Source organism: Pipistrellus hanaki, assembly GCF_964339955.1.
Source record: "Pipistrellus hanaki genome assembly, chromosome: 16".
Lineage (NCBI taxonomy): Eukaryota > Metazoa > Chordata > Mammalia > Chiroptera > Vespertilionidae > Pipistrellus > Pipistrellus hanaki.
In genome coordinates, this window is record NC_140518.1 from 6,625,799 (window position 1) to 6,652,480 (window position 26,682).

Consider the following 26,682-nt stretch of genomic DNA (forward strand, 5'->3'; position numbering starts at 1 on the left):
CAGAGACTTTCAGCACTAAAACCAGAACCATCCCGGGGAAACAGCCATTGTTGGCTCCCGTAGTCCTACTTCCTGAGCTGTTCTAGAGTTTTCTGTGTCTTGCTTGGGCTTGAGGCCAGGCCTTCTTGCAACGACCAGACTTGCCTTTCCAACGCCCAGAGGCCTCCCGGACTCCCCTGGCCCATAAAAGAAGACAAAGCCGGAGAAAGTCAAGGCCGTAGCTGGACTCCCACACCTCTTACCCAGGAGGCTGAGGTCTGGGCTCTGATGACAGGCCCCTTTGAAGAACTGAGGGAGACCGGGTCTTGCCAGCAGCGCGGGGCGGTGGGGATGAGTCTCAACGTAGCCGCCCGTCCAACGGGGCTCCTTTTTTACGAGGCCGAGCCATGTTCACAAGAAGCTAAAGAGCAGTTAATGAGGGGTTCTGGTAGAAAGTGGTATTGACTTTACGAGGAGAAGACACTTTGTAAAGACCAACGCCCACGGGGGCCGAGATATAAACCCGGGGCGAGGAGCTGCTGCGTCTCTGCATCGGGGGAGTCCAGCCTTGAAGCTCCGTCACTCGCATCCTGGTGCGGAGGCCATGGCTTCCAAATGCCTCAAGCCCGGCTTCTCCTCGGGGTCTCTCAAGGGCCCGCCCCGCGTGTCGGCCGTGTACTCCAGCAGCTCCTGCAAGCTCCCGAGCCTGTCCCGCGGGGCCCGGAGCTTCTCCGCCTGCTCCGCCGGGCCGGGCCGGGGCAGCTGCAGGGTGGCCAGCTGCCTCCCGGCGCTCTGCCTCCCGTCAGGGGGCTTCGCCGCCAGCTACAGCGTGGGCGGGGGCTGGTTCGGGGAGGGCGTCCTCACGGGCAGCGAGAAGGAGACCATGCAGTTCCTCAATGACCGCCTGGCCAGCTACCTGGAGAAGGTGCGGCAGCTGGAGCGGGAGAACGCCAGCCTGGAGGGCCGCATCCGCGAGTGGTGCGAGCAGCAGGTGCCCTACCTGTGCCCCGACTACCAGTCCCACTTCCGGACCATCGAGGAGCTGCAGAAGAAGGTGAGGGGCTTAGAGCGGCGTCGGCGGCTCAGGAGGCTGGTGCCACCAGCACTGGACTGGAAGCCAGGACATCTGTGGTGGCGGCCCAGTGCCCCTGGGGCACTTCAGAGGTCACAGAGCATGTCCACACGGTGGCCTCACTTGCTCCTCCCTGGAATCTATCACCAGCCCATTTAACAGATGAGAACACTGAGGCTCAGGCTGGTTAAGTGACTTATTCTAAGTGGTCCTGCTGGCAGTTAGTGGAGCCAGAGTCTGAACATGACTCTATGGACTAATTGGTTGTATGACTTTTAACACCATAACTCAACTCTCCTCCTCCTCCCCCTCCTTCTCCTCTTTCTCCTCCTCCTTTAAAGTAAGGGGATTGAATTTGATGTGTTGGTACAGGGCAGGTTTCCTATAACTGATTCAGGAAAGAAAAGGCCTGTCAGAAGTTTCCTTCTGGCCCAGCTCACATCCCCTGAACATCAGCTGGCTTCTGAGAAGGGTCCCTGTAGCCTGGGCGATAGAGAGAGAAGAGGAAGCCACCATGCGGGTCTTTCCTGCAGCATCTCTATGCCGCCCCTCTATTCCGGGTGACAGGTCACAGATGACTGCATCGGAAGGGGCCCTCGCGGTTTCCTGCCCTGATCCATGCAGCAGGCCCATAAGCCTTCATGGAGCCTCAGCTGCCAGGAGTCCAGGGATGGGAGCTGCCCTTTCTCCAACGGCAGCTCATGCCAGCTTTGGGGTGCTCCGGCCAGCAGAATGTCCTTTCTCTTACTGAAGTAACTCTTCCTTCTCCCCCGCCCCCAGAGCCTGTGCACCAAGGCGGAGAACGCCCGGTTGGTTGTGCAGATCGACAATGCCAAGCTGGCCGCGGACGACTTCAGGACCAAGTGAGAGTCTTGCTTGCCCCCTGGTTGAGGGGGGTGGGTGATACTGGACACTGGTGATGCCCAAACCCAGGGTTTTGGCTGCACTAAGTCACTGAGGCGTTAAGGTGGGCACACAGCACCTGGCCAGTCTGGGGTGAAATGTGACTTGGACATAAAACAGAAATGCAGCTTCAGGTGCCCTGTTACGTGCCTGCCAGGTACGAGATGGAGGTGTCCATGAGGCAGCTGGTGGAGTCGGACATGAACGGGCTGCGCAGGATCCTGGACGATCTGACCCTGTGCAAGGCCGACCTGGAGGCCCAGGTGGAGTCCCTGAAGGAGGAGCTGCTCTGCCTCAAGAAGAACCATGAGGAGGTAAGTATGGGGAGGTGAGCAGGGGAGCAGGGGAGCATGGGGAGAAGATGAGCATGGGGATCTGGTGAGCATGGGGAGTAGTGAGCAAGGGGAGGAGGTGAACATGGGGGAGTAGGTGAGCATGGGGAGCAGGTGAGCAAGGGCAGGAGGTAAGCATGGGGGAGTAGGTGAGCATGGGGAGAATGTGAGCATGGGGGAGCAGGTGAGCATAGGGGAGTAGGTGAGCATGGGGAGCAGGTGAGCATGGCGAGTAGATGAATGAAGGGAGTAGGTGAGCATGGGGAGCAGGTGAGCATGGGAAGTAGCTGAGCACAGGGGAGCAGATGCAGTGATGGGGAGGGTGATGGGGCAGCCAGTGGGAAAGTTAGTGCTGACCTTGGTCTATGCCACAGGAAGTAAACTCACTGCGCTGCCAGCTTGGTGACCGGCTCAATGTTGAGGTGGACGCTGCCCCGCCTGTGGACCTGAATCGTGTTCTGGATGAGATGAGGTGCCAGTACGAGACCCTGGTGGAGAATAACCGCCGGGATGCTGAAGACTGGTTCAACACCCAGGTATGTCCTGGAAGCAGTCAGCCACAGAGACACACCGTGGGTCACACAGGAGTGACCTGGGGGCTCCCCATCAAGAGCTCCGAGTTTGAGTCCCAGCTCTGCTTTGATCTCCACATGCACCTTGGGCAGGTGGCCGTGGTCTGAGCAACCACGTCCTCTGAAATGAATAGTTTGGGCTGGGTAATCTGGAAGGTCCTTCTCAGCTCATGATCTTCTGAGGACCTCAGGAGCTGTGTCCCCAGCGATCCTGACCAGGTCCCGGGTGTGTATGTTTCAGACCGAGGAGCTGAACCAGCAGGTGGTGTCCAGCTCGGAGCAGCTTCAGACCTGCCAGGCGGAGATCATCGAGCTGAGGCGCACGGTCAACTCCCTGGAGATCGAGCTGCAGGCCCAGCAGAGCATGGTGAGGTCCTGAGGCTGCTGGGGACCAAGCCTAGCTGCCCGTGAGCCCCCTGATTTCCATGCTCTGACCACACAGGCTCATGGTCAAGTTCTTAAGCATCAGAGATTTTCTGTGCAGAGAAGAGGGAACGAGAGCCCAGCCCCCATTCACAAATGCCCCAGTGGTTCAAGAGGAGGCTGTGGCAACCGACATGTCCAGGCAGTAGCTCCTGTATTTGTGGAAGCAGATTCTTTCTGAGTAATTATCTGTTACTCAGAGATATTATTTTTTTTATTTGTTTGTTTTTCTTGTTAATCCTCACATGAGGATATTTCCCCATTGATTTTTAGGGAGAGTGGGAGAGAGGGAACGACAGAGAGAAACATCGCGATGTGAGAGAAACACATCAATTGGTTGCCTCCTGCATGAGCCCTGACGAGGGCTCGGGCCGGGGTGGAGCATGCAACCGAGGTCCGTGCCCTTGACTGGAATCAAATCAAGGAACCTTTGGTCCACAGGCTGACTATCCACTGAGCCAAACCAACGAGGGCCAGAGATATCATTTTTAGGTCATTTTAGACCAAGTTGTCTAGAGGGGCTAACTGGCTCATCTCAAGAGAGACGTCTGGTTATGGTTCATCCAGGCTCCAAGTGATTCTCTGGGCTTCGGTTCTGGGATTCCGAGGCCTCCGTGAGACCCAGATGGATTGGGTGCATCTTCTTTGCTCCTCCTCTGACCTCTAACCTTCCTCCTCCCTACACAACCCTTGTCCTCACAGAGAGATGCTTTGGAATCCACCCTGGCGGAGACGGAGGCCCGCTACAGCTCGCAGCTGGCCCAGATGCAGTGCATGATCACCAACGTGGAGGCCCAGCTGGCCGAGATCAGGGGAGACCTGGAGCGGCAGAACCAGGAGTACCAGGTGCTGCTGGACGTCCGGGCCCGGCTGGAGGGTGAGATCAGCACGTACCGGGGCCTGCTGGAGAGCGAGGACTGCAAGTGAGTACCACTGCGCTCTCATCTTCTGAACGCAGTCCGCACAGTTCTGGGGAGACAGCACGGTGCCTGGGAAGAGCCCAGCCAGGAGCCCCGGGTTTCCTTCTGGTCTTGTTACAAATTCATCACATGACCCGGGCGAATCTCTTTTCTTCCCTTGCCTCTGTTCTCCTTTTGGAAAAAATAATGGGGCAGGTCTAGGTGATTTTTAGGTTACTCTGGGTAATGGAAAACAGCAATTGGAAAAATCATACTAATCTGGTCTTCTTCTTTCTCCTAGGCTGCCCTGTAACCCGTGTGCTCCGGAACCCTCACCCTCCAAGTCATGCCTCCCCTGTCTCCCCGTGGCCTCCTGTGGTCCTGGCACAGCCCGCACGACCTGCAGCCCCCGCCCCATTTGTGTGCCCTGCCCAGGAGGCCGGTTCTGAGGGTGCCTAGGCCCAGAAAGCCAAGGCCACTGTCTCTAGGACTAGTTGGCCTCTAGTTAACCCTAACCCTAGAGCCCTAATCCCTTCTCATGCAGAGCACAGGGCCTCACCACAAATATATGCCATGAAGTTTCTCAGAGCCTGCCACGAAGGCTGGCCGCTCTCAAAGGCCTCAACTCCTCGTCATTTCAATGGGTGCCAGGGTCTCTGTGCTCAGGCTGCCTCTTGGGTCAGCATTTCCTTCTGGGTGCTGTTCCAGTGGGATCTGAAATGCAACAGAGGGATTCAGAACAATAAAGTGCATTTGCTCTGGCTCCCGATGCCTAAGTAGCACCAGTCCAATTTGTTGGTTTGTGTCTCTGCTGTGTGAAGAGGGGTGACTCTTGGGCAGATGAATGGGCATGCTTGGCCATGATGCTGGGGATGACAGGGTCCCTGTGCTCCTTTTTGGGGTGGGTAGAGGTCTACAGTGGGGCTTATTGTTCAGCTTTCCTGATGAAGACCTTTCTCCAAGAGTCCAGAGCGGTGGCAGATGTCACCAGACCCTCCTCCCTACTATTCAGTATACACGATCACCCTGGGAGCTCAGAGGAGGAGAATAAAACTGCGGCCAGTGCAATGGAAAGCATCTCAGGCCACTTCATTAGCTCATGTCTGTGGTCCTCCTAAGAGCAGCCATATGAAGTACCACACCAGGGTACTTCCAGGAGCGTGCTTCAATCAACCCCCTCTTCCACTGCAGCCTTTTTACACAGCCCCCCGCCCCACTCCAACAAGCCCCCTGAAAACCCACCCTCCATCCAAAGCACGAGATCCGAGAGTGAGACAGCCACCGTGACTCCCACCCATAATTCAGAGATTCTAGCCCTTTAAGAAGCTCATCACCATCTTGTGTGCCCTTGACATCTGATAAGGCCAACCATGGGTACCAAAGCATTTCAACAGGAAAGTAGGAGCTCCCAGCATTTTGACCCAAAAGCTCTCAGTTGGGCCCAGAATGTCCTCTCCCAACAGACCAGGCAGGCTCCAAGTTCCATCAATGCCAATGGGAAGTGGAGAATGATGAAGGCAAGCTTTCTGAGATGGAAAGGAAGGGGGCTGGGCCCCAGATGGCCATGTGCTCTTTATAAGGTGCCAAGAGCACATGCTGAAGAGCTTCAGTGATGGTAAGAGAGTTAGAGCAACACTCAAGGTAGAAAACAGATTGGGGAAAATGCTGACTAAGGTAACGCTGAGGACCCCTCCGCACCACACACACCTCTTTAAGGATGCGGAGCATAGTTCACCCTGATTCGATTTTAGAATCCTCCCCTTTCCAATCTCCTGGAAAGGTGGGTCTGGGGCTTCAGTTCTCCAGCCCCCTCACTCCTGACATTCTGCACCCCCTCAGCTCTGGGCTTCTTGGAATGGCTTAGCCATCCAAACAGGACGAAGGTCTCAGGATCATTTAGTTCATTCAACAAACCCTTTCTGAGCACCTTCCTGGGTCAGGTGGTGTGTTAGGTGCCAAAGACAGGATTGACAGGACATCGGAGGGAGGCCTTGGGATGGGACAGGAAGGATCCCACTCTCTGTCTCTTTTCCTTCCTAATTCATCAGTAGGAGGAGGCCAGTGACAGAGGGCCATGGTGTTAGAATTGCCGGAAGCTAATTCTAGCATGTCAGCAGGGCTGAATCATCTGGAATGGCTGAGTGCATTTTCCTAAACCTGAAAAGGAAGCTTGCTGCCAGACAGCTGAGGGCATTTCAATCTACATGTTACTGCCTCCTGCTGGCCAAACACCTGAACAGCCATAGGCAGTTCCCCCAATCCAACAATGCCTCTGTATTGACCTTTGATGTGTATATCTACCTTGCCTTAGAACAATTTGTGTTAATAAAGAGCAAGGGGTCCTGAAACAGGGAGGACTTGGTTTCTTTAGCTAAGTCTCCTCTGACTCCCCAAAATGCCTTCCAAAATTATGCTTTGCCTCTGAATTCTTTATTAATTTACCACAGCCCTTCTCCAGATTCCTGAACCCTTCTAGATGCTGGATAAGACCCCTGGCAAGAATGATGAATGTGGGCTCCAAACACAAGCCAGACTAACTTGAGTTCAAATCCCGGCCCCACTTACTGCCTGTGGGAGCTTTCGCAGGTGTAGGTCTCAGTTACATCATCAATAAAAGAGAATATGACATTGACTATGCAGGAAGGTCCCTAATGCTAGCATTTGAAAACTGGCTAGTAATTATTGTGGACTCTATTCTAGCTGGATGCCTGGGTTGCTCTGAATGTGGGCACCCACCTTTTTCCTGCCCATGGTTTCACTTCTGAGTTTTCCTTCCAAGCAGCAATGCCCAGGGCAAACCAGGCCAGCCAAAGTGGGTAAGTAGGGAGATGACTTATTAGCCACTCGGAGCAAAGTTAGTGGGAGAATCCACAGTCAGGAAGCGGTACATGCACCCTCCCTCGACCGCACAGCTTGGGTTGACTGTTTCGCACAACCCACACTCTTACTTCATTCTTTGTGGTACAAGCCTCTTCCAAACCTACCCTAACTCCCTCCAAGATGGAGCGCACCAGATCCTGTGTGGCCCTGTGCAGAAAGCATTACTGTCTACTTTATTAGCTTGTGATTTTCCATTGTAAAGCTGTTTCCACTTGGCCAGAGGTCCTCAGCCTTGGCCAAGGCTGATGCTTTTAAAACACATGGATGCCAGGTCTGAAATCCTGAAATCCTGGAACAGGCCTGGTGTTGGGGTTTATGAAAGCTCTGCACGTGATTCCAGTGAGCAGCCAGTGGGAGCCCTGCTGGCAAGGCCCCTGGGAGTTGAGGGGCTCAGGATGCCTCTGATGCCAACCTTAGTGCTGTCTGATACCCATGGTGTACTTAAAAAAAAAATTATTGACCTCAGAGAGGAAGGGGGAGAGGGAGAGAGAGATAAGAACATCAATGATGAGAGAGAATCATTGTTAGGCTGCCTCCTGCACACCCCACACTGGGAATCGAGTGCCCCGACCTGGAATTGAACTGTGACCTTCTGGTTCATAGGTTGACGCTCAACCACTGAGCCACGTGGCTGGGCTAACCTAACCTTTTCTATTTGCATGAGGAAACAGAGGCCCAGAGAGGTAAAGTGACTTTCCCAAGATCACACAGCAAATTAGAAGGTAATAATCTCTATCTTGACTTTTCTTAGGCAATGAATTCTGGGAATAGAGCTAGGTGGGGTTTTCTCTCCCCTGCTTCTTCACCAATACTTCTAGAAATTTGTGAAAAACAAGGCAAGTGCTTATACTCCAATGTTACGTTGAGAAGATGAAGAAATAAGACGTGGCTATATCACATGCACACATTACACGTGACGTGTTCGAGCTGGCGGGTATTACACGCAAGGACTGAAACCACGGGTCTCCCCTGTTGCATTCTTAAGGAATGTCCCAGGCTCCTAGGATTGGAGATACCTGCTCCCCATCTCCTGGTGTAGCTCATCCCAGGGCTGCCAAGTGTCACTTCTCAAGGGAGCTGATGCCCCCTGCCCCCGACTCGGAGGCCCTGACGAGCCCTCCCTGCCCACCATTGCAGAAAGTGAGAGCAGAGCTGGTGCCAGCTGAACACCTCCGTCTCAGCAAACGAGAATCGAACTGGACAACTCTGTGCGTGGGGCAGTGAGCAATGAAAGGGTGGATCCAGAGATGACCAAGACTGAGCATCCGCCTCACGGAGATGTCCATGACATTGAAGGTTTTCTCCGAGAGCGGTGTTCCCTCATCTTTCTCAGCAGTGTCCAGCTGAAAGGCTGTCCCTGGCTCTTAAGGCTTTTTGACTTGAGTTTGTTCTCTTGCCCCAGATATTATTTCTTTGAAGATGATCGGTGCTCTGAAGCCTCAGAGGTTCTCTTCCCCACCTCCCTGGATTTCTACCGCTGCCAGTATCGATGCAGCTTCTGTCACCCACACACTTCCTCCTTCAGGGGCCAGGCCTCAGCCACAGGGAATGCTCTCATTACTAGGAGCGCCCGCCGGCCCACAGAAGGGGCCTTTCTCAGGGCTGGAGCAGGCAGGGGTGCGGGGGGCCAGGCCGTGGGTGGCACAGGGCCAGGCCGCCGTGGTCTCCTGGCGACTCCGCCCTGGTAATGAGGGCCCAGCACAGAGTCGATCCTTTGAAGATGTGTCCGGAAACTCTCCCCTGGTGATCAATGACAGGAGGCCTGCTTTAGCCAAATGACAAGCTTGGCCTCTTTTATGAGGAAAGGAACTGCTTATTGGAAACCAAATTACAAATTAATTAGCAGCTTCCTAGGAGGCCGAGTGTACACATCAACACCTCTTTCTAGGGCGAGCCCCCTCACTCCAAGGGGATAAAAGGCCCCAGAGGGGGTCTGTAGATGTAGACGATCCAGGTAGCTGCAGCTGAGAGAAGGGGCCTCCCCAACACGGCACCCAACTGCCCACCCATCTCCACCAAGAGCTGCCCCCAGGCCTCTGTCTGCTCCAGCAGCATGAGCTGCCGGCCCGAGCTGTGCATGGGCTATGTCTGCCAGCCCATGCCTTGTGTGCCTTCCGTATGCATGCCCACCACCCACCGGCCGGCCAGCTGCCTCTCCAAGACCTACCTATCCAGCTCCTGCCGACCCAGCGGCAGCCGGCCACCCGCTGGCATCTCCAGCACCATGGGGACCTGCAGCTGGTTCTGTGAAGGGACCTTCAACGGCAGCGAGAAGGAGACCATGCAGTTCCTCAACGACCGGCTGGCCAACTACCTGGAGAAGGTGCGGCAGCTGGAGCAGGAGAACGCCAGCCTGGAGAGCAAGATCCAGGAGGCCTGCCAGTCGCAAGTGCCCACCATGTGTCCTGACTACCAGTCGTATTTCAGGACCATTGAGGAACTCCAGCAGAAGGTGAGGGCAAGCGGCAAACAGTCTCCCTGGGGAGGAAACCGGGACAGCGGGCATTCTAGATTTGAATCTCGTCATTTACCAGCTATGTTCAGGGAGAAGAGACTTCCCCAGGGCATGGGATTGTCTCATAATTGGAGCACTCAGCCAGAGCCCTTAACGTGGAAAGGGGCCTGGGATGCAGTCTTCATTGCACGACTTTAGGAGGTCCCTTCCCTTCCCTGGGCCTCGGTTTCCCCATCTGTAGAATGGTCCTACCTAATGGAGCTGCCAAGAAGATTTCCTGAGTGGATGCAGGTCAAGTGCTTAGCACAGCCCCTGGAACGGGGTGGGGGTGGGTGGATCGGTAAATGTTAGTGCTGATGAAGGACCCTTCTGTCACATGAATGACCTCAGACTTAATGAGAGCCTTTCCTTCCGTATTGCTCATTGTATCCAAAATGGGGTGTTTGGATTTATGCAGACCCAGGGGCTTAAGGAATAAATCTCATGTCTCTATGGACGAGCAGTTCACTGAGTACCCCCCAGAGCTCCCGGGAGGAGGGGCTTCTGTAGGGATGACTGCTAGGCTGCTGAGCCCCTCAGCTACCGTCCTCTCCTCGCTGGGTTCTTACCCTGGACTGACCCCCTCTGTGGGCTTTGGCCTGCAGGTTCTGTGCACCAAGGCAGACAATGCCAGGATGGTGGTGCACATCGACAATGCCAAGCTGGCTGCCGACGACTTCAGGACCAAGTGAGTTTGGCCCTGGGGATGGGCGCCCTCTCCCCCCTGCACATGCGTGGGGGCAGCTTTCCATTACCTTCACAGAGAGCTGGAAAAGTGCCAGCCGTTGAAAGATTCCCCTGATTTCTGTACCCACCCCTCACTGCCAACCCTGTCCTTGTGCAGGTATGAGACGGAGCTGGCCCTGCGGCAGCTGGTGGAGGCTGACACCAACGGGCTGCGCAGGATCCTGGACGAGCTGACCCTGTGCAAGGCCAACCTGGAGGCCCAGGTGGAGTCCCTGAAGGAGGAGCTGCTCTGCCTCAAGAAGAACCACGAGGAGGTGAGCCCAGAAGTCAGGCAGACGCAGAACGTGGGAAGTACGTGGGGCTTTGGGTCGGAACAATGTGAGTTGGAAGTCCCAGGCCTGCCCCGTATTGTTTCTGTGACTTTGCCCGATGTTTAACCTTTCTGAGCCTCCTTATCTATACCTGGGAGCAACATGACCAGACAGGGTTGTTTGAGAATTCAGTGATATCTGGGGCTTGAAACACCTGTCCCTTGGTCGGTGCTCAGAAGGACTATCTTCTCTGCATTCCCTGGGCTTGCGTGACTGCCAGGTGCCTTTCCACTGCATTTGTTTTTCTCTCGAAAGCCAAGTTCCAGTGGGGGTGGGGGGTGCACTGGAACCATGGGGGTTGTGTTCTGGAACCCTCACCTGCCCGTGTCTGCGAGGCTGGACTGCTGGGTGCCCCCATGTCTTCTCAGGGGGATTGAACCGCAGTGGTTTCCTTCCTTCTGTCCCCATCCTCCTCTTCCTTCCTCTCTTCTGTTTGCATTGAATAGACTTAATCCATGAGCCTCAGGTCAGCCTTTTGTGGCTCTTGCTCCTCTCCTGCAGGTCCTGGTGGGAATCCCCTAACACCTCCCCCCTCTTCCCCCCAGGGCGCCTGCGTGCTGAACGCCCACTGAGCTCTGGTGCTTTTCCCTCCTTCCCTGTGTTGACTCTCAACCTCTTGACTTGGCACTGGAAAGAACAAGTGTCTCTGAATCCTGGCCGGGTTCCTTAGGCTTAAGTGTAAAGCAACAGCTTGTCACCATGCCTTGCCAAGTGCCCTAAGGCACCTGACTCACCCCACCTAATCAGGGAACCGGGACCTGAACCGAGAAGCCGCTAATGAGGTGCTATGCACTCCTGACAACTTTCTCTCCTTGGCGGGGGCGCCTGCTCTGACTTGGCCTTGAACCAAGTGAGGCCAGGCTTTTGCTGCCCCGCTCTCCAGATGGACACGCGGGAAGGGTGGCCGGGGATGCAGGCCCACGAGCTCCCATCTTAGCTTAAAGGCATGGAATGAACCCTGATGCTCATGTGTGAAAGGAGGTGGTTAGCTGGAGTGCTTCCCCCATCACGAGGGCATCCGGTTGGAGCCAGAGACCCTCAGGATACTCCAGAGCAGATGGCAGTCCTCCGGGGGCCCTCCAATGTAGAGATCTTTAGCACCTCTTGTTCTGTCTTTCCATATCGCCTGGGAGGTGAGCCCCGAATCCCACATCTTCACACTTGCCTGGGGCTCTTGCTCCTTTTCAGGAAGTTGGCACCCTCCGGTGCCAGCTTGGGGACCGCCTTAACATCGAGGTGGACGCTGCGCCCCCTGTGGACCTGACCAGGATGCTGGAGGAGATGCGGTGTCAGTATGAGACGGTGGTGGAGACCAACCGCAGGGACGTGGAGGAATGGTTCAACACGCAGGTGGGCCTCTCGCCAGTGGGCGGCTGCCCCAGTGTCCCCCACGAAGGCTCTGCCAACCTCTTCTGTCTCCCCCCCTGCAGATGGAGGAGCTTAACCAGCAGGTGGCCACCAGCTCTGAGCAGCTTCAGACGTACCAGTCGGACATCATTGATCTGAGACGAACAGTCAACACCCTGGAGATCGAGCTGCAGGCCCAGCACAGCCTGGTGAGTGCCCCTGCGGGGAGGGGGCACCTCTCCCGCAGCTCTGGCTCCCAGGTGGCACCGAGTGTGGGTGGCACGGAGCATCCTGGAAGGAGGAGGAGGAGGAGGCCCATATTCAGCTACCAGGGCTGCTTGCCCAGCTGACCTTCCTTGGAGGGAGGTTTCTCCCAGGACCCAGCTCAGAGATAAAACGGGTGTCCCAGATCTGACAGGAGTGAGATGGCTGTGGTCAAAATGGCTCCTCAAGAATGTTGTTCTCTGTTCAGCCTGCCCTTCCAAACCCGTGCTTTCCCACCCTACCTATGAAGGTTTAAAGAACCAAAGTCCCAGGTTCCTCCCCAGAAGAATGAAATCAGAGTTCCTGGGCCTGGCTGACTCTAACATGCAGCCAGGGTAAAAGAGCACTATTCCCAGTTGATGCCTTAGGACAGTGGTCGGCAAACTCATTCGTCCACAGAGCCGAACACCAACAGGACAACAATTGAAATTTCTTTGAAGAGCCACATTTTTTAAACTTAAACTTCTTCTAACACTACTTCAAAATAGACTCGCCCAGGCTGTGTCATTTTGTGGAAGAGCCACACTCAAGGGGCCAAAAAGCCACATGTGGCTCTCGAGCCGCAGTTTGCCAACCACGGCCTTAGGAAAGGAGCCCGGTGGACCTGAGCCCCAAAGCCAGAAGGCAAACTAAGGCTGGAGAAGGAATAGGGATTTAGGGTCACACGGACCTGTGTTCAAACCCTGGTCTCTCACTTACCAGCTGCTTAACCTTGAACAAGTCCCTTTCCTGTTCTGGGCTTTAGTTTCCACAGTGACTTAGGTTGAGAGGGGTCATTCTCAACCCCAAAGAGAGGCTTGGCTCTTCCTGAGTCGGGCCATGGCAAATAGATCTGTTCCTCATAATTATGTAATCTTCTCCTTTGCTCAGAGGGACTCCCTGGAGAACATGCTGACGGAGACGGAGGCCCGCTACAGCTCGCAGCTGGCCCAGATACAGTGTCTCATCACCAACGTGGAAGCCCAGCTGGCCGAGATCCGCTGCGACCTGGAGCGGCAGAACCAGGAGTACCAGGTGCTGCTGGACGTCCGGGCCCGGCTGGAGGGTGAGATCAACACGTACCGGGGCCTGCTGGAGAGCGAGGACTGCAAGTACGTGGGCCCGGCTGGGGCTGCCCCGGGAGGCGCATGGGAGGGCTGGGGAAGCCATAGGAAGCAACTGGGTCTTCTCGTCAGGGAGAACCCTGGTGTCATTAAGAAGGGATTAGGAAGCTGATAGGATCTGAAGAAAGTCAGGCAGGCGTTCCTGCCGCCCTCCCTAATCCTGGCCCCTTGAGGATCCTGCTCCGTCCCAAGACAACAAACACCTTCCAAGGGCCCAGCGTGTGCCAGGCACCAGGGAAAGACCCAGATGGATGATGATAAGGCATCTGCTCTCAAGTTGTTCCCATCTGTTTAGAGAGCCAGGAAGAGAGGCAACTGGAGATGATTCTGGGTGGAGGGGGATGGTTTCAGCACTGGGAGGGCAGTAAGTAGCTTCATGTGATGATCTGGGGTGGGAGGCAGACAGGAAAGGTCAGTTGGGGACCGTTCATAGAGAGCCATATAGACCATGCTGGAGAAGGAGGGTTTTATTTTATAGGCAACGGGAGGCTTTCTTTCTTTCTTTCTTTCTTTCTTTCTTTCTTTCTTTCTTTCTTTCTTTCTTTCTTTCTTTCTATCTTTCAAGGACGAAATGATAGAATTTACTTAACCGCGGATCTCCCTCATTAGAGGATAAATAAATACCTGGACCTGAGAGACAATATAAAATATTTTTACCCCCTGCACCTGGCACATAGTAGTTGCTCAGTAAACATTTCTTGACCAAGTCAGTGAGTGCTCACAGCTGCTCCTCAGGAAGAGGCCACGGATGGCAGGCAGAGGAAGGGCTGAGTAGAGGGGGGAGAGACGGGGCAGGGACGCTGTTCAGGAGGCCCTGGCTATGGTCTAGGCCAGAGGAATAAGCAACAGGGTGGGGGGAGGGGGTGTGAATCAGGTCAGTGTGGCATCCGCCCCCAGCCGCAGTGCAGGCAGAATCATGGGGCTGGGTGGTGGTCTGTGTTCAGGACACCGCTACGCTGTGGACCCCTGGGGGCTGATTACTGTTCCAGGTAATTTCTGATTCTACATTCACCCTTGCTTTTCCATCATCTAGCCTCCAAGGCAAGAGCCGCAAAGTCAAATGTTTTCCTAGGACCAGGCTGTTAGCGGACCTGAGTGGCGTGGCTCATATAGGACTGTGGACCACTAGGGAGCTAGGCCTTGTCCAGTGTGGGTGGCACCACCCCTCGGCGCCATTTCTATCACAGGAGAGTGGCAGCATTGCTGGATCATCTGACTGTACAAGGGAAGCCGGGAGTCTGGGTTTCTCTAAATGTGAAATTCTCTTAATTTTAAATATTTCAACAAATTAAAAGACAGCACAGTGCCAGCGTTTCCAGCTGGATGTGGTCTGGGGCTGCCTGTCTGGTCTCTGGGCTACTCAGTGTCCATCCAACATCCAGCATGTCCTTTCTGGTTCTGAGCCAACACCTGTCAGTCTCTGAGACTATTCTCTCTTTTCCCCTTTGCCGTGCGTTTCTTCTATATTGATTAATTCACTTAATCAATTATTAAGAATCTGCTCTAGGCCAGGTATGCAGGTGGGAGAGAGATCATACTACAATAATCACACATTGCTCTAGAAGGAGGTTCATGGTACCGTAGGGGGATTTGACGCGGAGAGATCCAGGGGAGAGGGTGAGACTTCAAGGAGGAGGTGACAATTAAACTGAAGGAAGTTGCTCTTTGTCCTGAGTTCACATGAGAGCCTCTGAGGGTCCTAAGGAGGGAGAGATTAGATTTGTGTTTATGGAGGATCACTCTGGCCACCAAGTTGACAGTAGTTAGAAGGGGCAAGAGTGGGGCCGGGAAACCAGTTAGGAGGCCCACGGGGTCACATAGCTGAAGCCAATGAAGGGTGGGACCAGGGAAGTGAGAAGGTGAGCAGTGGGTGATTTGGGAGGCATTGGTGGCAAAACCTGCTGCCCACTCCGGCTCTTTTAACCCCTTCATGTGCCTTTCTCCCCCAGGTTGCCCTGTAACCCATGCTCCACTCCCTCGTGTCCCCCCTGTGCGCCCTCGCCCAGTGTGCCCCGCACTGTCTGTGTGCCCCACACGGTCTGTGTGCCCCATACTGTCTGTGTGCCTTGTGTGCCCTGCCCCCCGGGCCGCTTCTGAAGCCCCTCGGTGCTGGTGGATGGATCCTGGAGGGACCGGAGCTGGGAAGCTGGTGCCTCTGCAGGTCAAGCCTGACCTGGGTTCAGCGGCCACCAAGAGAGCGAAGCCAGCAAGGAAGACTGAGCAGTGCCAGGTGGGCCATCTGCCCGCAAGGAGCTCTGATACTGCAGGGGGCGCCCTGGCCCCCATCGCTTAGGAACAGCTTCTCCATAGGTGAATCTGCTGATGTTCTCTAGTTCTCTGCTGCCTCAAGAGCCTGTGTCCTTAGTCAACTGGCAAATAAAGCCGCACTCAGTGGCCCTGCAAACGTCTTTCTTTATTGGTCATTTACGATGCTGTGTCCAGCAGCCGGTACTGCTGCTCATTGGGCATCAAGAGGAACGTGGACACATTCTGTATTTGTTGGATGCCCCTCTGCTTCCACAGAGGCTTCCAGAAAGGCCCACAGGCAAGAAACCAGTTAAAACCAGGCTACTGGTTCAGAGCCAAGTAATAAAAACATGAAAAGGGGAGGGAGATAATTATGCCGGAAACTTATGCCAAAATACTCTAAATGAGAATATTCTTGTGATGATCCCACCCCAAACCTCATGCCAGCTGGTACAATGTGGTCATACATTCATAATATCCTGACTGATTGCTTGGGAGGTGAAGGTTCTACTTCAGGGGCTGGTTAACCCAGGGGGTAGTGCTCTCACCCCCCAGACACCTTGTTAACACCCCATTAAATCCTTGCAGCAATCTATGAAAAAGGCATCGTTATTTTCCTCCACTTTACAAATGAGGAAACTGAGGCCCAGAGAGGTTAAGAATCTTGCTCAAGATCACACAATATAGTAAGTGACGGGCCCAGGACCCAAACACAGTCCTTCAGGCTCCAGAGATGCTCAACCAATTCATATTCTCAAGTAGTCCTCACTATTTGCAAACGACTGCTGGGGGCCAGGGGATACCAAAAGTGCAAGAGATCCCCATCATCCGGGCACTTCTACAATAATTAGAGAAGGAGCTAGAACCAGTATATGTAATGCCTCACTCATGCCTCAATAAGGGCCTAGTAATAACATAATAATAACAATTTCTGCCACTTACTAAGCACTTCTGATACACCTTATATTGTATTGTGCACATTACATAAATTAACGTATGCAGTTTTCATGACCACCCCTCTTAGAGATGAGAAACTGAGGTGCAGAGAATGGTTTAGTCAGTTGCCCAAAGCTACGTGCAAGGACAAAGATTTGGACCCAGTTCTAGCTGCTTCCACTGCAGCATTATTTTAACCACTCTGCCTCACTGCCAAATTCCAGAGAATACACACGACAAAGACCGGGAGAAAGTCCTGGCTTGGGGAGAGCAGAGAAGGCTTCAAGTAGCTCAAGCGTAGCTCAAGCATGTCAAACTCGCAGCCTGCAGGCCACATGCCTTGTTTATTTGGCCCGCGTTAGCCTTTGAGTTTGACACGCTTGATGTAGCTGGTGGCATCTGAGATTGACCTGGAAGGTGGAATAGGATGTCTATGGAGCAAAAGAGAGGTATAGGTGTGGGGTCTGTAGGAAAGCAGAAGTTATGTCAGCGGTGGGGGAGAGGTGGTAAAAGCGTGTAAGTGGCCCTCCCGGTGAGAGCAGCAGGTTCCTGTGACAAACTAGTGGAAATAAAGCTGAAATGGTAGGAAGGTCAGACTGTGGGGGGCCTTGGTTACCCCACAAAGAGCCTGGACTCCATCCTAAAGGCAGTGGGAGGGTTGCAGGCCTTGAGCCTAGGGATGACATGATTGGCGTGGGGGGTATTGTAGCAAGTTTCACAGCTGAGAGGACAGCTGAGAGGCAGGGAGAGAGCTGCGGAATAGTGTGCCAGAAGCTGAAGGGGTCTCGCCTAAGGCAATGACAGTGGGAAATGGGATAGTAAGGGGTTGACTGGAGGGAGTCAGGGAAGGGCCCAACTTGGCAATGGCAGATCAAGAGGAGAAAGCTGGAAGCAGGAATCTCGAACACCTTTTTGCACCTCACCCTCCAAATATGTAGCTCTTCTTAATGAGCTGAGATGATGTTTCTATTAAGGATCTGCCCTCTGGACCTGCCAAGAAATTATGAGAGATGGAGTGGCTCCTGACACTGCCCGAGGCTGTTAGGACATGATTCCACATGCCTGGCAGACGGGGCCATGATGACTGGAGACACACAAACACACTGCTCAGCCCGCTGTGGTTCCCGGTCGTGTGTGTGTGTGTGTGTGTGTGTGTGTGTGTGTGTGTGAGAGAGAGAGAGAGAGAGAGAGAGAGAGAGAGAGAGAGAGAGAGAGATTTCAGTGAGCTTGAATGCCACGGAAGGGGGCTTCTAATAACTGAGCACAAACAGGCAGTCCTTACTTTCAGTCCCTGTGCAAAATTTGTCCAGAATGTGCTCAGCTTGATTAACATGACAGCCTAAACAGAACCAACTCTTTGGCTCTAGAATCTTAGGCCCATTCTGTCCAATACGGTAGCCACTACCTACATCAGGCTGTTTAATTTATAATTAAATAAAATAGATCCTGAGGCATGGGAGCATGGAACAGACTAATGAATCTCAGGGAAGAGGGGGATGGGAAGAGATTAACCAAGAGCTTATATGCACACTAGAGGCCCGGTGCACGAATTTGTGCATGAGTGGGGTCCCTCAGCCTGGCCAGTAATTAGGGCCAATCAAGGCTAGCCAGGGGGAGGGATCATGGGAGGTTGGCCAATGCAGGAGGTTGGCTGTGGGAGTACACTGACCACCAGGGAACAGCTCCTGCATTGAGTGTCTGTCCCCTGATGATCAGTGCGCATCATAGTGACCAGTTGACTGGTAATAATGGATGCTTAGGCTTTTATGTATGTAGATATGCATAACCCATGGGCACAGACAATGGTGCAATAGGCCTGAGGGAGTGCGGGTGCAAGGTATTAATGGGGGAATGGGACATTTTAAATACTTTCAAAATAAAGATAAATTTAAAGAAAGAAAATTTAGGTTCTTCAGTCACACTAGCCACATTTCAAGTGCTCAAGGCTTTTGCGTGGCTGGTGGCACCACACTGGTGTGTACAGATAGGGACTGTTCCCCTGACTATCAGAATCAAAAGCAGCCCTGCAGTTGGCCTGGCCCAGCCTCTCACTCACAGACGAGGAGTCTACAGGCCCAGGCTGATGGAAAGATGTGCTCACAGACACACAGCTAACAGATGGGGCCCGGAGCCAAGTGTTCTGACGCCAGCCAGTGGGTCTCTCCACGCTTGTTATGCTTCCTCCAAGCACCAAGGTTTGTTATTCTTTCAGGCTAATAAATTCTTCCCCTTTCCCCTTCTTTAATGCCCCTAAGGACAGAGGTACTTTCTCTGAGATGCTGAAACTCTCTCCTGGGAATATAGTTCCCCTTTAAATAACAACTAGCAACCTCCGAACTCAGCATCCCCTCATCCTTTGAGCATCTGGCTCAGTAAGAGCACAGACTTCAGGCTGTGGCCAGAGTTGCCATGGGAACAATCACCCCAGAGTTGTGACCCAGGCGTCCATGCACCTAGACTTCATGGAGACTTCTGCAGGCTCCTCCCCCACCCCAGCACATACTGTCCAGTCCAACCTGGCCCTTGTTCCCACACCTGTGTGTCCTCTGACTTGCCAAGACCTGTTTGACCACCCAAATGCCCGTTAAAGCTTTTTATGTGAAACCAAGCTCCACAGCCCAAGGCCAGGAGTGCCGCCCCCTGCTGGGCACAGATGGCCACCACCTCCAGTGTTTGGATGGTACTTCCAAGTTAGAGACCTCTTGAGCTATCCTCCTGCCTAGCCCATCTCTCTTATTTGATGGATGAGGGAGCTGGGGGCATAAACTTTGGGAAACATGTCCACCAGCACTAGGACCTCCTGGACCCAGTGCTGCCCACATAGGGGATTCTCAAAGGAACCGTGTCCTCATAATCAAAGCATTTGCCTTTAATTAACTCTGGTTTATAGGAAGACTTAGGCAGAGCCATGGCAAAGTAATAAAACCTCTGGCGTATTTGATGTTTGAGAGAAACTCCCACAGGTAGCAGGATCCTTTCCAGGTGGGAATGAAAAAGAAAGAACTTGGGTTTCAAAGGTGCAACTCTCCCTGAGGCCATTAAAGAGTCTGGGACTCGGACCTGCCCCTCACTGTCCGGGTGAGAGGACCCCTTCTGAGGCAGGAGTGAAGACCCGCAGGCAAAGCTGCCTCCAGGAAGCCTGGCCAGAGGGCGATGGCTCCCAGAGAGAAAGGTCCAGGAGTTGGACACAGTGACTGGGGGATGGGTGAAGTGTGGACTGAAATGCACTGAATCCATCTCCCCCCTACTATACTAGGAACACTTTCACAGCATGATCCAAAAAGGATATGCCAGGCCCGGCCCGTGTGGCTCAGTGGTTGAGCATCGACAATGAACCAGGAAGTCATGGTTCAATTCCTGATCAGGGCACATGCCTGGGTCACAAGCTCTATCACCAGTAGGGGGCAGGCAGGAAGTAACCAATCAATGATTCTCTCTCTCCTTCCTCTCTGAAATCAATAAAAGCAGATTTACAAAAAAGGATATGCTAGGAGATAACTGAAAAAAATCATCAGCAATAAAATATTCTCTTTGGGGGTTTCATACATTTTAGCATTCGAATACAATGATCTCAATTTTGCTAAACAGCAAGTTCCTTTGAAAGATCATTTGATGGCTTATCTTGTTGAACCACTGGTTGAGATAGGTTTACTTCTACATAGTCCTCTCCCGTAGCAAAGCACACTGATGAGCATCTTGCCATAACGGAAACCATCAGTGCCGCTGGCTCAGGGATCCTGGGCTGGCGTCCTAATGCTACTACAAACATGCTGTGATTTGGACAGATTCCCCCAACCTCTAGGTATCTCCGTCTCCTTCTCCCCTTCAGAAATGGGGGTAATTCACCTTCTTCCCAGAGGCGTTGGGATGAATGCATTTGAAATGCCTAGCACAATGCCAATATATTATAAACACTCGATACCAGCTTGGTTGAGGAAGATCTGCTTTGCAACAAATGTCCCTGTCTTCTGAGTTTCCCCAATGTCTCTGGCAGCTAAGTCACTTTTCTGAGCCTTTCGAAGCTCAAGTTTCAGAAATAACAGCAGCAGCAACAACACACAGACAGCTTTTCTGTGGTGCAAAATCATTGAACATCTGGATAGACCCCCAGTCTTGGTCTAAATGCCTCAGTAAAGTGGAGGGTCCGGTATCTGAGACCCAGAGTCCAGTACTGGAGTCCACCTAAATGCTGCCCTCTCTCTGGCCCTCCGTGCTCTGAAGGATCCAACTTTTAAGCCTCGTTCATTGTGCTGTGTAGAGTGATGGTCAGTAAACCACTGCTCGCAGGTCCAGTCCAGCTGCTGCCTGACTTGGGAAATAATATTTTACTGGCAAACGGACACACCCATTGCTTCCATACTGTATATGCTTGCTCGGGGCCACAGGGTGGAGTTGAGCAGCTGTAGAGCAAAGAGACTGTCTGGCCTGCAAAGCCTAAGATGTTTACCACTTGGCCTTTTCATAGGCAAGGTTCCATGCAGAGGAGAGAGGATGTGCTGGGGGTTGGAACCCCCAGGTCCCAGTCCTGACCCAGTCCTGAGCTTGCTCTGTGCCCAGAGGCACTCACAGCCCCTCTCCCCTCTCCAGCGGAATTAGCTCTCAAAGTTTAGTTCTAACACCTTGGCATCCTTCCATTCTGTGCCAGTCTCTCTGGGGCTCCTGCCCTGAGACTAGAGGACTCCACGCTCAGTGAACTCTACCTCTTCGAGAGCACCACTCCAGAGAGACGCCAGGTGAGCAGAACTTCCTAATGGGGTGTCTTAAAAGAGGTAACATGAAAGATCCCTGTTAGCAGCAGAGGGCAGTGATAAGGAGTCCAAGGCAGTTACCTTTCCCTTGTATGAGGCGGGGAACTACTTATGGAGACCGAATAGCGGACTGATGGCTGTTCCGATGGGAGTGGACATGAGGACATCCTGGGGGACACTTGCAGGGTGCACCTGCACCCCAGGGGGGATATGAAAGGTCTGGGCAGGGAAGCACTCTCATATTTGGGTGTTTGGCCCTGGCAACAACCCTGCGACTCAGCTTTCTAGGACCATGGCTTGTAGCTGCAGCAAGAACTGCTGCTCTTCAAGCTTTGGGAAGTCTGTGTGAAGGCTCCTAGCTCCGGGCGGGCTGTGGCAAGCAGCTGCCCCAGGAACTCCGTGCCCAGGGGCTGCCAAGGCTCCAGCCACACTGGGGCCCACTTACAAGGAAGCTGCCAATCTATTGTAGTAGCCATCTTCCCAGAGCCTGTGGCTCATGGCTACTCCAGCCTGGACAGTTTTGTGGGACTGAGCTCTTACCTTGTAGAATCTGACACTAGCTCCAGGCATATAATGCTAGAATTATGGGACATTCAGATGGTGTCACAGAGAATTGCTTTGTGTATGGACAGCCCATACATCTAGTGTCAGGAGTATCATGAGTATAAGAGTATCATGAGTATAAGAGGAAAGAAAAAATACAAGAGTGCTTTTTCTAGATAGTTGCAAAGGAAGACTAGCTTAAACTATGATCTGCTCTTGGGCCATCAACAGAGTAATGGGAAGGAAGATGGTGACCAGTCTAAAGACCTCAGGGTGAGGGTGACACCACCCACCCAGGCCCAGTGTGGAGCTTTGTCACAAGTGTCTCACCCGTGCTAAGGCAGGAACTTTGTCTTTCCTAGATGCACCCCTAGTGTCTAGAATATGTCATGGTAGGTGGAAAAATAACACTCATAGTGAATAAACTTTATGGATCCTGGGGCTGGACTAAGATTCAGATGGTAAATCCCATCTAATTTGCAAGAAAATGTGCCTTTTCCATTCATCAAAGCTTCAAGAGTTGCATAACTAGAATAATAAAATGATATGCTCAACCTCTTAAGAGTCTATGTTTTTCTTGACCTCTGATTTTCTTTGGCACCATTTCCTAACACCTAGGAGACATTGCAACAGGAGGCTCTACACACAGCAGTTGTCTTCAGTCTTTGCACCCACTGCATTGTGTGATGGGTGGCGTTCCCACACAGGGCACAAACCCCTAGGTGCTCCCACGCATCGTCCTGCAGGAAGGCTGTGGGTCAGGCACAATTTTCAGCTGCCAGCCTACAACTCCACACCTTCCTCTCCTCCTGGTTGAGATACAACCATAGGTAAGACACCATGTTTGAAAATAGCATCTCAAGACCACCGCTCCCTACTTCTATTTGCAGTAGACGTCCTGCCTCTGGAGACCAGTGTTTCTAAAGTCAGAATCAGCCCAAAGAACTTTGTGCATACAAGTGAATAAAGGAGGGCTAAAGAGTCCCCTCCATTTCTCCCTCTGCCTCACCACTTCTTGTCACAGAACCTGGTTCATATATGTTCACCAAGGGCCCAGAGTTAGGAAGGAAGGCAGTTTTATTCTTTTATTTTTTATTTTTTTAAAAATATATTTTATTGATTTTTTTTTACAGAGAGGAAGGGAGAGAGATAGAGAGCTAGAAACGTCGATGAGAGAGAAACATCGACCAGCTGCCTCTTGCACACCCCCTACCGGGGATGTGCCCGCAACCAACATACATGCCCTTGCCCAGAATCGAACCTGGGACCTTTCAGTCCGCAGACCGACGCTCTACCACTGAGCCAAACCGGCTTCAGCAGGAAGGCAGTTTTAGGTACGAGGGCAAGGGTCCTCACCCCGCATTCACCTCCTTTCAGAAAAATGCAAATCAGCAGAAACAAGCAATTTTACTAAGGGACATGCAACACCAGTGTCATTATGCAAAACAGCATACTCACTACAAGCCCAAGCCAGAACCATAATGAGCTTAAATGGAAAGAAGCATCATCCAAACACATAAAGCTTCAACAAGTGATTGATGTTGTAAAGATGGAAGAAATCGTGGACTTTAGCCAATGAATAAATCCTGCCAGAGAATAAAGTCAAAAGATGAATTCTGCTCAGCAAATCAAAAGAAATGACTTTAAAAGTCAAGTTCTCCAGCTCACAGAGAAGATTGTTGCTATGTGATAGGTGGAGGAGAGCAGTAAAGGGGTTTTTGAAGATGTAACCTATGCAGATTGCATGCAGAAGCCTCTGAAGGAAGGGATGGCCTAGTCTGGCAATGACTTCTAATTATGGTATCTGTAAAGGGCTATTCACTGATGAGCTCCAAGTAACCCTAGGCCTTTCCTTGAAAACCTAATTGAACAGAATTCTCAAATTCTTTATTTCTTCTTGATAGAACTCCGATAGCCTATGTTTCACATATATTGTATATAGCTCATCCATACAGAGATGTCTGTTCAGTTTTGCTCAATGCTCAAAGCACTGGAAAATATTCAATTCCTCCCAACCCCCAAAGATCTTGTTATAACCACTTTGTGGGCGGGTCTTACTCGACATTAGGTGTTGTTCAGTCTTAGGGCTCTATCTACCTCCTGCCACAAATTTTGAGAGAAGACTTTCTGGACCTCAGCAGTCAGCTATCTTGGTTCACCAGTGCCAAGAGTCAGTAGGATGTGCTAGAACTTTCTCCTGGGCATCTTCTGGCATGGTCCTTGGAGAAACCCTGCCATATTGCTTTAATATCCCAATATCTGTATTTTCTGGGACACAAAGAGGAATAACATAGAATGTCAGATTCTTGTCTTATCTCTTAACTTCAACTTCTTACCCAGTTTGTAGGCCTTTTAATCCTTTTAATCCTTTAGTTTCTGGCAATGACACAGTTGTCCTGTTGGGGTGGTGGTGGGAGTGTGGGGGATGGTCTGGTGGTCAAGTTGAAGAGAACAAGGATAGGCTCTGGAGTGAAAAGACACTGATATTGAGATCAGGCTTTGTCATTTCATAATGGAGTTGACCTTAGAAAAAAGACTTCACATCCCTGGTCCTTAGTGCCTATTTCTTTCTTTTATAAAATTAAAATAATAATACAATTCTCATCATTTGCAGCAACCTGGATGGAATTGGAGAACATCATGCTGAGTGAAATAAGCCAGTCAATGAAAGAGAAACACCACATGACCTCATTTATGAATAATAAAGAACATTATAAACTGATGAACCAAAAGATAGATATAGAGACAGTAAAGCAACAAGCAGACTGTCAAATTACAGCAGGGAGGGTAGGGAGATAATAGATCAACCGAAAGACTTGTATACATGCATATAAGTACAACCAATGGACACAAAACTCTGGGAAGGGAGGGTATGTATGGGGGGGCAATGTTAAAATATGTACACAGATAATAATTTAATAAAAAATGTAAAAAAAATAATAAAATAAAATAATAATACACATCTCACAGGATGGTAAGAAGGATTAAATAATACCATTGGTCAATCCCAAGTAAGGCAGGAAGAAGACCCATCATGACTCTGATAATTCAATGTCCTTTGAGTTTCATGGCCAATTCTTATTTGGGATGAAAAAGATTATGCTCATTTTTTATTTGTTTCTGGCTTCTTGAGCTCACTTTTCTTGGTTCATATTGACATGGTTTTCAGCGTCACTCTTATACTGACGAGCCTCTCAGACACCTATGGCTATCTGAGTTGTAGTTGTTTCCCGGCGGACTTTACATCAGGTGTGTGGCATGGTGCCCTGCATGTAGGATGGGCTGGGAGGTGTATGCTGAATAAATAGACTTACTGAAGATTTTTGCCCCTTGAGTGAGTTGGAAAGGCAAACAACTGAAGAAAGAAAGAAATGTAGAACTTATTAGTAACCCATACCATAACATCTACTAAGAACCAGTATAGGGAAGGCTGGTTGATTGTAAACCCAGAGAGTGCCACTGCAGTCACAGGGGCTTGTCTCTCCTGCGACTCCAATGACCCACAGTAACAGTCATGCCTTAGAGTGGGCAAATCAACAAGGAGACCACCCCCTGTCAAGGTATACACATCCAATGGCTAAGAGCACTTTTGTTCTTTGAAAAATAATAAAAGCTTCCCTGCCCTCTCACCAACAGACAACCTGATATCAGAGCCAAGGGGCTCCTCGGATTATCAGCATTCCTTTTAATGAGCTGAGGATCTCTTGGTGGTAAACTCAACAGCTGAATAACAGGATGGCGGTACAACAGGTCGAGAATCAAGGCAGTGAGGTCAAAGCACTGAGGCAACATTGTGACATTAACCTTTTTAAAAATTTATGGTTGACACTATTACAGATGTCCCCTATTTCCCCCTTTTTGGTCTTTGCTAATTTAAATAGGTACAAAATGGTAATTTAATGAGCATTTTTGAATTATAAATGAAGTGAACACCTAAACCATGATTAAAGGCCATCTGAAAAAAAGCAACAGCTAACACTTGTTTAGTGCTTCCTGCCAGACATTATTTTAAATGATTTATGGATATCAACTTCTTTAATACCTAAACAGATCGATGACCTGGGTGCTACTGCCACTTCCATTTTTCACATGCAGAAACCACAGCATAGAGAGGTCAAGTCACCAGGCCATGTTCCTACAGCTAGTACATGGAAGAACCAGAATTTGAACTCATGCAGGCTGGCTCCAGAGTTCCTGGCCTTAACCACTCTGCTCTGCTGCCTTAAAATTCTGTATAATGGGTTCCAGTAGCAGAGAGATATTAAAACAAGTGTCCTGCACTAGAATGCAGATAAAGGAACCTGGGAAGGGGGGGGGAGGGTAAGTGAAGAGAATTATTTTCATATTGATTGGTCTCTAATGAACTGAAGACCTGGGACAAGAACAAAGCAGAATAATAATGTTAAAAACCCCTTAAAATCAAATTAAAGATCCTCAAGGTATAGAATCCCATCCAGAGACAGAGAAGCATCGATCAGACCATCAAACCTCAGAGAGAAGGAAGGGAAGGGTGCGGGCAAAGGGGAGAGATCAACCAAAGGACCTGTATGCATGCATATAAGCATAACCAATAGACACAGACATTAGGGGGGGTGAGGGCATGAGCTGGGGGGGGGGGAGACACAGATAAGGGGTATAAGGACACATATATAATACCTTAATCAATAAAGAAAACAAAGTCATGAACTATGACACTAGTTGCAATGAAAACACAGGCCTGTCCATTAAAAAATAAATCCCATGGAAGAGAAAAGAAAATGGTGATTTTTCCTCTGTTTTAAAGCCTCTCAAGATGGACTTTTGAAGTCAGAGATCCCTCAGGAGTCCTTCCTCAAACTCTGATCTTTACCAGAAGCAAATTTATTTCTGGTGGACACACAGT

The 26,682-nt window shown here is 51.3% G+C and overlaps 2 protein-coding genes across 2 annotated transcripts; both read left to right on the top strand.

The window, feature by feature from the left end:
* Positions 1-583: 583 nt before the first annotated feature.
* Positions 584-4,629, top strand: KRT35 (keratin 35; the record flags this gene model as incomplete). The annotated part of the gene is made up of 7 exons (XM_084863726.1): positions 584-1,033; positions 1,832-1,914; positions 2,112-2,268; positions 2,661-2,822; positions 3,100-3,225; positions 3,984-4,204; positions 4,482-4,629. 7 exons carry the CDS (start codon positions 584-586, stop codon positions 4,627-4,629), a joined length of 1,347 nt encoding a protein of 448 aa, XP_084719852.1.
* A 3,511-nt stretch (positions 4,630-8,140) lies between these two features.
* KRT32 (keratin 32) lies at positions 8,141-15,423 on the top strand (the record flags this gene model as incomplete). The annotated part of the gene is made up of 8 exons (XM_084862317.1): positions 8,141-8,200; positions 9,006-9,512; positions 10,160-10,242; positions 10,399-10,555; positions 11,801-11,962; positions 12,043-12,168; positions 13,094-13,314; positions 15,276-15,423. 8 exons carry the CDS (start codon positions 8,141-8,143, stop codon positions 15,421-15,423), a joined length of 1,464 nt encoding a protein of 487 aa, XP_084718443.1.
* Positions 15,424-26,682: the final 11,259 nt, after the last annotated feature.